General features: G+C 41.2%; 1 protein-coding gene across 1 annotated transcript in view; it reads right to left on the bottom strand.

The window, feature by feature from the left end:
* Positions 1–4,652: 4,652 nt before the first annotated feature.
* The window catches only part of LOC139286366 (A-kinase anchor protein 13-like), a 77,677-nt gene continuing 67,824 nt past the window's right edge, over positions 4,653–14,505 (bottom strand). The window contains exons 34-48 of the mRNA XM_070907121.1: positions 11,585–11,715; positions 11,363–11,439; positions 11,181–11,247; positions 10,945–11,059; positions 10,638–10,720; positions 10,350–10,541; positions 10,110–10,265; positions 9,733–9,803; positions 8,807–8,851; positions 8,566–8,616; positions 8,269–8,463; positions 7,798–8,079; positions 5,965–6,086; positions 5,630–5,874; positions 4,653–4,836 (exon numbers count right to left, since the gene is read on the bottom strand). Of these exons, the coding sequence (XP_070763222.1) occupies positions 4,784–4,836; positions 5,630–5,874; positions 5,965–6,086; positions 7,798–8,079; positions 8,269–8,463; positions 8,566–8,616; positions 8,807–8,851; positions 9,733–9,803; positions 10,110–10,265; positions 10,350–10,541; positions 10,638–10,720; positions 10,945–11,059; positions 11,181–11,247; positions 11,363–11,439; positions 11,585–11,715 (1,885 nt within the window). The 3' untranslated portion in view covers positions 4,653–4,783. The remainder of the gene's footprint in view (positions 4,837–5,629; positions 5,875–5,964; positions 6,087–7,797; positions 8,080–8,268; positions 8,464–8,565; positions 8,617–8,806; positions 8,852–9,732; positions 9,804–10,109; positions 10,266–10,349; positions 10,542–10,637; positions 10,721–10,944; positions 11,060–11,180; positions 11,248–11,362; positions 11,440–11,584; positions 11,716–14,505) is intronic.

Raw genomic sequence — 14,505 nt, 5'->3', positions numbered from 1 at the left:
AAAAAGCTCACAGTGCAAAAACTGTAAGGTCTAATGTGAGTTTGTAAAATGAATGTTTTCAGTAAAATTCTAGTGCACAGGGAATGGGAACAATGTGGAGGAGAAGAGAGCCAGGCCGACCAGCATAACACACTCAAGATTTCAGGTTTCACTTCCTCTTGAAACCACTAGACTCTATGCTCAAATGTTGTTTCTGTGATTTAGCTTATTTTGTTTTCAGGGATCCAAAAGCTGCAGACTGTGTATTGAACTGTAGAAGTTTGCAAGGGAAAAAAATGAACGGCCAAGCATATACACTAACTGGACTCATTTCCACTGATTAAAACTACAGTGAAATTAAACTGGATTTTACTCAAGGACAATGAAACCCACTGAAGGATGTCACTTTAGGGGGTTGTCTGGATCAGAGAGGGGGTGGATGGTAAGTGTAAATTGATATTTAAACTTATCTTCCCCTTCACAGCAGGACGCTGGCTGCTACCATGTGGCAGTGCTGCTGTGATTTACCCTAAGAAAACATCACAAGATTGAATCCTTCGTGCCCTTAGCGTGAATGAGACTTAGCTGTAAAGCGCTTTGGGAACCGTGAAGGTTGAAAAGCACAATATAAGTGAGATAATTTACCATTCATGTACTTATTTAAAAATAAATTCATCATTCATCTTTAAAAATAAAAAAGTCAAGAAGTTAATAATTACAATAATTTAGCCTCTCAACAAACTAATAAACAGACTGGTGCTGCTAAATGTAGCTTAACAGCTAAGGACAGACAGTGTTTTGTTAGCAGTGGTGTTTAAGAATAACAACTACATGATTTAGCATGTAAACTGAACAATGTTGATATTTGCAGGTACATTTTTAAGCTGTTCAGTGTGCCACAGCTGACTAGCTAATTAGCTCTCTAGCCTGTAAACTGGTGTTAGTGGTATACTTTTCCCTGGTGGATATTTGTTTGAAAGCTTGTTCATCAAACCAATGTGTGACAGGGTTTGTTTGCATAGAAGAAGAAAACATTAGCTAGAAAGCTAAAGTAGGTTATTGTTCAAATGCGGTGTCTTCGTGGTATTTCAGCAAACAAATAACAGTGGGGGTTACAGCTTTATGCAAATACTGTTGTCTTTGTTGTTGACAGAGAATGATAGCATTCTGACTGGTTAATGCAAATACAGGGAGCTATCGTGACACCAACAACTATGAAATATCTGTTTGCCCCCCCCCCCCCTTTTTTTTTTAAAGGGAGCACAGGTCCTCTTATTTCCAGCAGATATGTATGCTGTAGCAGACAAAAACCATATGGCACAACTAATGTATATCACCCATTTCTCATTCAAATTATATTATGGCTGTGTGATACTGTAAAAATATACTGCTGTTTTGATGTGAATCTGCAGGGATTTGACTATGAACAACACTGTGTTTCTGCTTTTGAATCAGAAGACAGAAAGACTGAGGAAGACTAACCACTGCTCACAGTGAGAGGCTGCTGTGCTTTCAGTTTCAGTAGAAATCTGCTCCTCTCAGCAGCAAGGTGGGAAATGAAATATTATTCTTCAGACTGCAGCCTCCTATGAATGGCTTCTCTGCAGAGAACAGGAGGAAAAAATCAATGTGGTGCAAATCTAAAGCTATGAGTTATTATTGTGGATAGATGAGAGGGGATGAATTCGAGCCTCAGGGTATCCACTGTGTGTTGGTGTGTTATTAATACCAGTTGTGCTAGAGAGGGGGCGAGTACAGGAAAAGACACAAAATATGGATTAAAGGGAAGGATTTTAAGGAAGGTTGGGTATTAACAGATGCTGCTCATAAACATACATTCAGTATAACAGGGATATCTGCAGCACAATGCAGAGCACAGAGGGATTTAAGGTAGATTTCAAGTATTCTTGTAAGAGAAACTATTTTAAAATAATTTTTAGCTTCTCTCATTTCACTCATGGTCCAACGCACTAATGAATTGTCTTTTTAATACAACTTAAAACAGTCATCTGTTGGAACAAGTCTAACAATACTGCTGTATAAATCCTGAGTTCAGTTCACACTTCAGTTCAATCAGGTTTGTTCTTCCAAAATAAAAGCATGGCAAGTCTGCCTCTAGATTAAACCTAATTTTGGTATATACTATAAATTCTCAAACGACTGGGTGTGAAATAATAGCAAAATATTCATAGAAAAATCAAATGACTCGTAAATATACTACACTGACATAGCACTAACATGGCAACTTTGTACTTTTGTATTTCCACAGCATTATTCCATCAGTCAATGTCATTCTCAGTACTCTGAGTTTCCTTTTTAACAGCAATAATCTTCTCTCTCAGAAGAATTCACTTTGATTGATTTAAAGTTAAATAAAAAGACCTTCAGGGAAAGGGAGGAGAATGTACCCAATTCCTGAGGGATTTGAATGTGAAACAGATGGAGGAAGTGTTGAGCAACAGCAAACTAAAATACTACGATCAAATATACCTATAAGGACCATGGTCCGTCTCTTCTTTTCTCTTCAACTGAGCTAAATGAATTCTCCAGGCACTATCTGACAATTTACAGTATTACCAACTGCCAATGACTCTGTTTCTGGCTTTAATGATTGCCACTGATTGATGTGACAGTGAGATTTGTACATGAGGGTTAGGGTTATCTTCATCTTTACAAAGGTAAATGTACACTTGTCTCTCATTTGAATACTTTATACAAAGTAGGGCTGGGCGTCATGCCCAAACTCAACATCACAATATTCAATTTTTCTAATATCAATTATCACCAAGAGGCAAATGTATGTAAAAGTACTTATAAATTAATCCAAACTGATCAACAATCATGGCAAGTTTGAACATCATGGTGTCTGAGTAAACTCAATCTGCTGATTGTGCAATGTGGTCAAAAGCTCCAAAAGAGCTACTAAATGGACCTTGAGGTGAGATTGCTTTGTTAACTGATGTTTACAAGGTCAAGACTGAACTGTCTAGCTCAGTCAAACTGATGTTCGAAGCACAGAAGTGAGTTCACTGTGGATCAAAAAAGAGAACGTTTTTCATTCAAAGGTGCTTGGAGTCATCCATGTTGACCGCAGAATATTGTAAATCAATAACATGATATGATCATATCATCTCAATATAAATCAACTGAAGTACTATATTCAATAATATTGAATTCTGGCAGAGTCCCACTACAAAGTAGTACTAAGGTAAATGCTTTATTTTACAGCTCTGTCATTTCCAAATCATTTCCTTGTCATTTACTAGGACTTTTACAAAGAACTGTGTTATCTGATACTTATTACAGGAAACAGATACAGTCTTCAATTGGTACACTTAAATAATTTCAATTAAATGGACATGCAAAAATGTGGAAATATGTGAAATGTATCTACAAGCAAGCATACGTATGGGGCCCCCAAAGCCGTGACAGATGATATTCATTTTAAGCATAAGTTAAGAACTTGTGTGCACAAGATAAAAACTAAGAATAAAAGTTTGCAATAATAAATGGCTCTTTCAAGAATGTTCCTCTTTCTGATTAAATTATTAGGAAATAACAGACCCTTAAAATAAAGCATCACTCTCTAATGTATATAAAGTGCATGTTAAAATCTTTGTATTCCTGATCCTGCTGTGCTGCAGTGACATGACATGACACTGAATGATGATTAACGATGATTCATACTGAGCTGTTGTCCAAACTGACTGGTACATTTGGTTCATGACCAATTACATTAGAATGATGACTTTCTAGAGATAAGAGATGATGATCTGACAACAGCTGTGTTAAAAACATATGCTTTGACCATGCACTTCATTCCAATGTCATTACATTTAATGACATTGGATGATATCAGAGACGTAAGGCATTAAAACCACAGTCTTTGCTGATCCTTCCCACTCTCGTTTTCTGTCCTGACTACTCAGTAGACCATGAGACAGGCCTGTCTCTGTAGATTCCTCCATCTCTCTCTGGTGACTGATGTGTCACTGATTGATTGTGTCTGAAAGTCTGTGGCCACACACTGACCTCAGCACATAGTGTGGTCAGTGAGAAATGATGGACCCGTTCAGGGGTTTCTAACTGTTACAAACACCATGTCGTGTGCCATATGTTACTCCTTCTTACGTCTTGTTTGTCAGTTTGTCACATTAGATTGGGCTGTTGTTCAGCCTGGGACCCAGACTGTGTAACTGTTCACTGAAACTCAGGAGTCACCAGTTCCACAAGCATTCAGAGTCGGCATGAGCAATACTTGAAAGAAAATGACCGTTATTATTGGTTGATGTTAAAGCTAAGGTTTGCTACAGTTTAAAGTCTTGTGGAGATTTGACTTGAAGCGTCATCTGATCATCTGGTCTAAGACAAGGTGAAAGAAACCATGAATCTGTCTCCCTCTTGTGTTCCTCACAGTGCTCTTGTTGGATCCTCTTTGGCTTTCCATCACATTCTTGGCACATTTGTTGAATGAAGTCCTTCTGATTGAATCAACTCAACATACCTTCGCCTGGTGTCTCTGGGAGAAGGTCATTACCTTTGTTTACTTGGGACACGTACAGGTAAGACAAACTGTCATCCTGGGAATCCGGCTGGCTTCTCATCCATGATGGTCCTTTTTGTCTGACAGGAAGCCAGGGACAGTATCCAGGGACAGTATCCAGAAGCCAGATTGTCAGCAAAGACACGTGGGCATTTTATTTCTAAATAGAGAGTTAAGGCACTCTGGGTCCTCTTTGCTGCACTGGCCAGTTGTCTGGTTCCTCAGGAAGGTTAGAAGTTCACATGTGTATTGTTCAGGTTCTCAGCAGAAGAAGATGTCTCCATCATTCTGAGGATCCGACATCTGTTTTCTTTCTAAAGAGACATTAAAACTGAAACATTATAAATAGTCCCGCACATTATCTCCTGTAAAATAGTGAAGTGAGCTTTAAAGGAGCTGGCAGGTGGATGTTACCTTTGGACCTTTCCTCTGTTTCCACTCTTTATGCTAAGCTAACAATCTCTTGGCTGTAGCTTCATATTTACCGTACAGACATGAGAGTGGTATCAATTCGAACATCTAAATATCAGCAGGAAGGCAAATCGGCGTATTTCACATGGTGAGCATAGATAAGAGATTCTTAAAGCATTTTCAACCACTTTTAAGGGTAGCTGTGTTTGGTCAATGTGCTATATTGTGGACAAATTGTTACATGGATAGTTTGGTAGTGTCTATAATGTGAATTCCTGGATATTAAATGTTGATCTGCAATTTTCTTTAGTGGTCTCAGTAATAAGTTTACTGAAATAGAATATCATATGACAGGGTTAAGCTATGTTTGAGTCAAAAAATCTTATAAATGCAGTTGCAACAACTTTTCCACTCATATCTTCAAGTGGCAACAGACAAGTTTTTTACTTTAACTTATCATTATAAAGTAAATGTTGATTGCACAGTGTAAACAGAATAATGTCACCATCGACCAATGGTATAACTTTGTGATTTCTTCAGACAACCTGGCATTGTGTAGTCGATTGATAACCCTTTATTTTCCATGCCCATAGGCTTGTGTTATTTGACTGAAGAAACATAGAGATTCTTTCCCTAATATACAGATACAGACACAAGAGAAATTGTTAATGTCAGGATAGACTTTGTTCATCGTACCAGTCTGTGTCTGCTCCCCTCCTTTCCCCTTCTTCTTCTTCTTGTCTTTCTTCTCTTTGGGTTTGGCCAGTTGGAGCAGTCTGGTGGGGAGCTGGGACTCCTTCTCTGCTCCCTGAGGCTTAGAGGAGGAGGACGAGGAGAAGGGGTTGAAGTTTTTGCCCATCCTCTTGGATCCGATGCGGAGAAAAGGTTCTTTGGTTGGAGCAGAGGATGAGAGCTCCACCTGCAGTACATCCAGAAAAAGAGTTCTTGTAGTTGTTGTAGGACTAATATTGCAGACTACTTACTACTGAATTGCAACAAACACACTGGTTTGTTCTCCTTCTGTGAATCATACCTCTTTTGGCTGTTCTGCTGCTTCTTTTGAATCCAGATCCAGAGACCCGGAGCTGTGGAACCTTATGGAGTCTTCAGAGGTGGTGGAGGAAGTCCGCTGGTACCTCTGCAGCTGCTCCGACTGTAAATAACGCATAGAGACGAGGGACAAGCTACAAAGACCTGTACCCAATGTTTCATCTGTATTTACCCCAGCATGTCATGGAGGATCACAGATCTGGTTATATGAAGTGTGCCTTAGACACTGACATTCCACTTTCATGCAATATTTTGAATGTATAACAAATGGTGCAATATCTATATCTCTCTATGTGCAATACATTTAATTCCATCATCTCTTTCTGTGAATTTGTAAATTTGTAAACTTGTAAACTGTTTCTATAATTGTTCTTATAGTTTTTTTATAACTGTCTTTATTATTTATTATATCTTTATTTTTCCTACTTATGTCTCTTATGTTGCTGTTGTAACAATGCAAATTTCCCCACTGACGGATTAATAAAGGATTATCTTATTTTATCTTAACCACAGAGGCATGAAGACCTCTCAATCCTGCACACCAGCAGTTCCTGAGGCAGTGAACATTGAAGTGAAATAATTTAAAGAGCAACCTAACAGCAGCTGGAAATCTTTTGCTGACCTCCAGTGGTTTGACTTCTTACCATGACGTACAGGTGTCAAAGGTGTGTCAGTACACTGCGACATCACCCAATAAAATATTGCCTCTTTGTTGGGATCATTAATATCATGCACTTCATTAATAAGAAAAGTCTTCAATATGAATAATGTCCCCTTCACAGACTGACTAGTTATTCCATAGAGAAGAGTTGTGTTACAGTATCAGCTTTCTTTCCCATGAGGTTGTCCTGCTGTATAGTCGTTAATATAGGGTTTAAATGGTGCCGCTAATGATTTCTGTATGCTCGTCAAGCCAAGATATGAATCTGTCTTATTCATTGCAAATGCAAACAATCCATGTTTACAAGATACTAGACCAATCAATCAATCTGGAACTGTCACTGGTAGCATCATAGATACTTAAAGGAAAAGGTCTATCTTATTTTTGTAGCTGGGGCCATCACTTCTATCAGTATTAATAACATTGTAATCCACAACTTGACAGCTGAGAATCACTAAAAATCAGAAACACATGCAGCCAGACAAGCATCTTTTATCCAGATTACCTAAAGCACTGCTTTTGGAGGAGAAAACTGAAAGTGATGCACTTCAAATGTCACTAAGAAACCCTCACTGCACAGGAAAACTAGAGTAAGGTCAAAGTTGAAGCCGCAAGTGGGTCTGTAATCTGTGGTTGGTTCACCTTTATTTTCTCTTCCAAAGAAGAGATGAAGAAATGGTCATTATTACAAAATAAATAAATCAGAATTATCTACTACCAAGATTGTGGAGTCACCACCCACCATCTTATAGATAAACACTACGCTTTTTCAAGTAATACAGTCATATTTTGGCAATATCTACATCCAAACAAAGACACATACCTAAATAAAGTATGTCAGTGACAAGTGCCGTTATCTTAAAACATTAATTAATTAATTTCAGAATCTGACAGTCCTATGCATGGGGGACAAATGGCAAGAGGTTAGCAGCAGTTTCTATACAGATTTCACTGGTTTTAGCTGATTAGATCACTGTGGGTATGCAAACACTGACTCCTGTTAGCTGTTATTGTGGCACAAGTTACAGATTTAACTCTTTGGACTATACAGTGTTGGGTGAGCTCAGCCAGTCCTGTGACCAGAGCTTTACCTCTACTCTGACTACAGCTATGGACTAATATAGTCCCCCTTGTTTTGAGCCTAGATTCTCACCTCGTCACTCTTCATGGCTTCCAGTCTCTCTGTGTCTCTCTTCAGAGCCTCCTTGTCTCTCTCCAGCCTCTTCTGGGCATCCCTCAACCTCTCCAGCTCTCTCTGGTACTCCTCTTTCTTCCTCTGCAGCATCTCTCTCTCCTCCATCAGCTCCTGACTCCTCCTCCTGGTCTCCACCTCCTCTACCCTCAGCCTCTCCTCCTGCTCTGCCAGACCTTTCTCCTTCATCTCCCATACCTTCTCTCTCCTCCTCTTTTCTTCCTGATGTGCAGCCTGCTGTTTCTGAAACAAACCACACAGGTGTGTAGATATTACATTGAGTGTAAGTTAGGGTTAGGTGTGGTAATGGATTAAAACAAATGTGAGGTAAAGAGAATCCTATAGATAAATATAACGCAAAGCTAATGAACAAGTATGAGCTCACTGCAACCAGGATTCATGATGTGAAAATAAGCAGCAGTGAAAGTCAACCTGCAGGCTGGCCGCCTCCTGTCGCTGTCTCTCCAGACTCCTGTGTTTCTCCTGCTCGATGAGGGAGGATGGGCGGGAGGAGGAAGAGGACGAGAGAGAAGAAGAGGATGAGTGTCTGGAGGAGTTGGTGGTGAGCCGGTCATTCAGGGCCTGCCGCTGGTCCTCGATGAATGAGTCCTGCTGGACCACCACAGCCTAGAGGCAGGAGCAATGAGGTTTGGAAAGAATTAGAATGAAAATTACGTGTACACACTGTATAAGACATCTTTTTACTGACTGTAGGTGTGTTTCTGGTACCTGCAGTGAAACCAGCAGGTCATGAAGATGTGTCACACTGTGCTGGACCTGCTGGAAAAACACAGCATCAAATCACATTGAGGTTTCAGTAATGACATCTCCAACCTTTTTAAGAGCCTGCCACCCTTTGAAGTAGACAAGTTTGTCAACCTAGACGAAAGATTTTCACACATGATATTACATCACATACAGATATTATGGTAAAAGATAGCAGGGTGAAACAAGAAGCCCACATACTTACCTCATTGTTTCTCTTCAGCAACATTTGTAGGCTGGCAGTGGCTCCCTGAGGCACACACACACACACACATACACACATACACACACACACACACACACACACACACACACACACACACACACACACACACTTCACATTAACATTTACAGCACATTTAACTTCCACACAGTCTTACTGTTATATACACAGTGACTGGCAAATAGTCTATATACACCTTGAAAAGCAGTGCGATATTGGAAAGAGGAGCAGAGGAGCAGATGTGTGGAGAGCGGAGTGGAAAATGATACAACACTGTGACATGTCTGTCTGCTGCTGGGACATAAGAGATGGGACATACTTTGTCTTTGATTTTACTCTAGCATTAGCATCATGCTCTTGCTAGCTTTATTTTGTACTGTATCACTGTTAGTGGTATTAGTAATGACATCTCTGCTGGGAGTCTCCCACTGAGAAATACCAATGGTATGTTAACATGTAGCTAGCTTTATGCAAGACCAACATAACTACTTAATATCAATATCACCGACATAGCAAAAACGCTTTGACTGCATTTCCGCTCATGGTCATCAGATACAGGCTGTAAGAAAATGTCCACCATCCTCTTTAAACACAGAGTCAAACAGTTATTTCTACAAGTGGGTGGGATTAGGAGCATGAGCTCATTTGAACTATTAGAAAGGGATTTACAGTGTTGATTTCCAAACCAGTCTAAGAGTCTTCAGCCTTGCTAGCAGCTCTGTGAGGCTGCACCATGGATGTATGTCAATATTGGACCCAAATATGGCGCCTATTCAATCAATAAGAATTGCTGGCTCTGAAACATTTCTGCTTTGTTTATCAGGTACTCTCTGAGATGTGACACTGAGATGCATTCATAATTAATGCATTATGGAGACACATACTGTAGACAACACACACACACACACCTTCTTCAACACGCTGTCTGACTCAGTCCTGCGGAGGTCCAGTGATTCATCCCCTTCTTCCTTCTCTCCATCTGAGGACAGAGGAAAAGAGGAGAGGAAGGATTGAAGGAGTTCACAAAGAGAGTCAGGTTTTTCTCACAGCAGGTGATCTTCAGCCAACATGTGGGATACACCGTGTTGTCGTGTTGTAAAGATTAAGTCCTCAAAGGAAACTGAAACAAGGTACACCAGCGATGACTCAAAACTGACTGTATTACACCTGCTGTCATGTGGATTTATTTAACTGCTGACCAACAGACCTGGTAGTCTTTTGGTTTTCCAAATGTGTGCTGACTAAGCTACATGGGTATCCCTGTGCATGAGTGCATGTGTCTTACTCTTGCTGCTGTTCATCTGATGACTGTCGAAGCCTCCGAACGTTTCAGCTCTCCTGGGCAGACAGACCGGTCCCACACTGCCCCCTGTCAGGCTAACTGGAACACTGCAGCCTGCTCCACCAACACCACTGTTGACTAAGGCATGCAAGGTCTCCACTGGAAAGAAATGGAAATATTATACACCTCTGGGACACACACAGTAATTTAATTTAATTTTTATAACCTCAGATCCCTGCTCACCTTCCCTCAGGGCATCCTTTATGATTGGCTCCCCCTTTGTGACATCATCAGGCGTGGCCCTGAATAACATCCGTTCCCTGACTGATGGGTTTGTATCATCAGGGACAAGATTACAGTCGCCCAGGTCTCTAAAGATGTGGACCTTCTCCTCCAATAAAGACATGATCTGCTCGTCTTTCCTTCGTAGAAGCTCTGGAATAAAACACAGATGAATGTATAACACTGATGCAAGGACGCTATTTGTTGAACAGAACAGAATATAATATAATACTAGATGTGGGTGGTCACCTCGGATCTCCTTTGCTCTGTTCTCCTGCTGTCGCCTGTCCTCTTCCGTCTCACTGGGAACTCCCTCATCCTCATCTTTCTCCCTGTCAACACACAAACATAAGGCCGCTGTCAGCTGGACACTTTCTGTTTGATCGAAGCTAAAAACCTTTGAGCCCTCCCCTGCTGCTATCCCATAATCTCTGGAGAGATACATACACGTCGTCTCCCAACAGAACACTGTTAGGTGTCTGATTCCTCCATTAAAAGGACTCTGATGTAGTTTATTACAAAAGAAAGAGAACATAATGTGTGCGTGTGTCCTCACATGCAGTGCATGGCATCCTGTATAATGGCCCTCCATGTGTTGCGCTCCTCCTTGCTGCTGGCCAGCACCTCCACCATCTCTGGTCTCTCTATACCAGCTGTGATCAGAAAGAGACCTACAGGACACAATACCAGAATAAGTGTTTGACATCAACTCAGTTTTCATTTAAATGGAAGCAATTCTGTGCATAGAAAGAAAAGAGATTCACAAAATGCATCAAAGGAGAGAAAACTGACCGCGTTCCTCATTAGCAACCTCTCTGACGATCAGACTCTGTAAAGAGATGACTGTAGAGCGCTGGTCCTGAGGACAAACAGTTCCAAATCACACTCTATGAGAATATAGATGATGGACTGAGCATATACTGTATATTTCAATGAAATACAAAACAGATCCAGTTTTGCAATGTGGTACTTACCAATGAGGCAAATACATATTTCTGGTCTTTTTCCTGAAGAAAGACCAGCACGTCAGACAGGAGCATGGCATGGACATCTGCAACAACAAGAAAAAGATGATGGCAAAAGATGATCTGCTGTCTGATAGTATGCGAGAGCTTTTTCACTCTGTGTCATACTCTCTGCATACAAAACAATGAATGCAATGTTTAAAGATGAAGAAGACTGGAACCATCTTGAACCTTTGAGTCGTCCAGCAGAGTTTTTCAGCTGCAGCCCTCCATCATGCAGCAACTTCCTCCCTCTGATCAGGTCCTCTTTAGCAAACATCTGACCGCTCTTCATCCTCATGATAGACTTACTGTCAGTGCGACTGGAGATGACAGAAAACAGAAAAGTCCATGTTTACCTTCACTCACTTGTCTCTTATCCACACTGAGTTACAGAGAAGTGCATTGACTGAGAATAAGGTTCCAGCTGATCCTCCTACTTCCCTTCTTGTAACCTTAATGTGACATGAATCCCACATCCTGGGAGAAGGCTATTATATACAGCATTGTGCTTTTATGAGGCAGCTCAATGTATTAGTATAGTGACTACAGGGGAGAGTGTCTCTCCCAGATTCACAGACATCCTGCAGGACTGATTCTTCACTTTCAGGAATTCCAAGGGGTAACAAAAAAAAAAGTGCAACTCTGTTGAGAATGAGTCTCTATTTACTATTGATGCAATTATAAGTGTGTAAAATGATAGTTTATTATACTGTATGGTGTAATCAAATTAAGTATTAACTTACAGTTCACCTATTAGCAATATTGGAAATGTATGTTTTGATAGTTAGTGGTGAGGAATATTAGATAACTGCTTGAATGACATTCTGAAATATGACTGCTGCAAAACCATGCGTTCCCGAAATTATTTTGTAACTACTATGTTATATAATGTCCTAAATCATGATTGCATGGCCATAGTGATGTTGTGAATTTTGCATGTACAACTTAAATTAATTAAATTCACTGGAGTCAGGAAACATGAACAACAGTACTAAAGTTTCAGACAAAGGAATAGAGTTTCAGCGTGAAACACCTTCCTCCAACTCCAAACTCTGCCTGTTTTGGCATAGTATTAAAATAGCCTGATCGATCTCCAATCTTCAGGCTGGTCCTCAACTTGAATTCAAGCAACATCTCTTAGTTACCTTAGAAAATTTTCGAAAACTTTTTTTTTCTTCGCCGCGCACAATTCAACTTTTCTAAGCAAGGCTCTGAGTGGCTTAGTGTTAAATTGAAGAGCTATTTCTTTATATTTTTATATTTTTGCACCACTAACCCTCATGGTTTTATTTTTCGATGTTTAGTTTTCGAGTTAGCCTGACCAGAACCTTTGCCCTTCTTCATCATGTACTCTTTATTAATCCTTCATTTATTCAGTTATTAGACATTTAGCTATAAATAAATGTCCTCATTTAGCAGCAAGAAGTTGCCTGTGTGTTTTTCTTTGAAGCAGAAGTGAATGTATCAAAAAGAATTTCCTTTTGACGAGACTGATTAATTTAATGATTAATCTGGTTTATCTATTAGTGTTTTCTTTTTTTCTAAACGAGAGCAAATATTGAATTATTGAAACAGTAATAGCATCGACATCAGCTACCACTGGACTTTGTGGTGAGATTGTTCTCTGAACACCCACCTCAGCTTTGACGATTTTAAATCAGACAAAAAGGTGGGCTTTCAACTTCAGACAATAAACCGAGAGTGTATTTTGGTTGAGGGGATGTCAGGCCCCCCGAACAGAAATAAGTATTTTAGTCTATGATAGTCTGAACTGATGAGCTAAATCCTTCCCATCTGCTGATCTAGGAGCTGATATACTAGTCCCAGCACAGCCAACATACAGTATTGTGATGGTGTGGTCTGAGGAGGCCAGTGCAAGGCTCAGGGACTGCTTTGAAACAACAGACTGGGAAGCACTTTGCAGCCCTCATGGGGAGGACATTGACAGTTTGACCCTCTGCATTACGGACTAAATCAACTTCTGTGTGGAGAATACGGTGCCTTCCAAGAAGGTACAGTGTTTTCCCAACAACAAACCCTGGGTGACCCCTGACATTAAGGCCCTGCTGAATGAAAAGAAGAGGGCCTTTAGTTCGGGGGACAAAGAGCAGCTGCGGAGCATCCAGAAGCAGCTCCGGCAACAAATAAGGAAGGGCAAGGAGAGCTACAGGAGGAAACTGGAGGAACATCTGGGGCAAAATAATATGTCTGGAGAGGACGTAAGAAGATCTGTGGACATGGAAAAGGTGAGGGGAGACACCAGGACAGTGGAGACAGGGACTGGGCTAACAAACTAAACCTGTTTTTCAACAGATTCGATTCTGCCCAGTCTCCCTCCCCCACCTATCCTGCCCCCTCTTCACACCTCCCCGAGCTGCCCTCCACTCCACCAGTCCACAACTGGTCATGAGGATCATGTTCTTTGACTTCTCCAGTGCCTTCAACACCATCCAGCCAGCACTGCTGAGGGTGAAGTTGGAGGGAGCGGGGTTGGACCATCACCTGGCTTCATGGACAATCGACTGCCTCACAAACAGACCACAGTATGTGAGGCTCCGGGACTGTGTGCCTGATGTGGTGGTCTGCAGCACGGGGGCTCCCCAGGGTACGGTTCTCTCTCCACTCCTCTTCACCCTCTACACCTCGGACTTCAGACACAACACTGTCAGTTGCCACATCCAGAAGTTCTCTGACGACACTGCCATCGCTGGATGTGTGTCTGAGGGGAACGACCTGGAATACAGGGAGGTCATCAGCGACTTTGTCAGCTGGTGTGAGCTCAACCAGCTTCAACGCCAGCAAGACGAAGGAGATGATGATCGATTTCAGGAGGAAGTCATCCAGCATCACACCGGTGAACATCCAGGTTTTGGACATTAAGGTGGTGGAGAACTACAAATTCCTGGGTGTTCTCCTGAACAATAAACTGGACTGGTCTGACCACACTCAGGCCCTGTACAAGAACCTTCTTGTCCTGTCCTCCACCTGCTGAGGAGGCTGAGGTCCTTCGGTGTGTGCAGGAAACTGCTCTGGACTTTTTATGACACTGTGGTAGCTTCGGCTATCTTCTATGCTGTGGTTTGCTTGGGGGGGGGCAGCACGGACAGGGA

Source organism: Enoplosus armatus, chromosome 6 (genome assembly GCF_043641665.1).
Source record: "Enoplosus armatus isolate fEnoArm2 chromosome 6, fEnoArm2.hap1, whole genome shotgun sequence".
Lineage (NCBI taxonomy): Eukaryota > Metazoa > Chordata > Actinopteri > Centrarchiformes > Enoplosidae > Enoplosus > Enoplosus armatus.
This window is presented reverse-complemented; position numbering and strand designations above follow the sequence as displayed.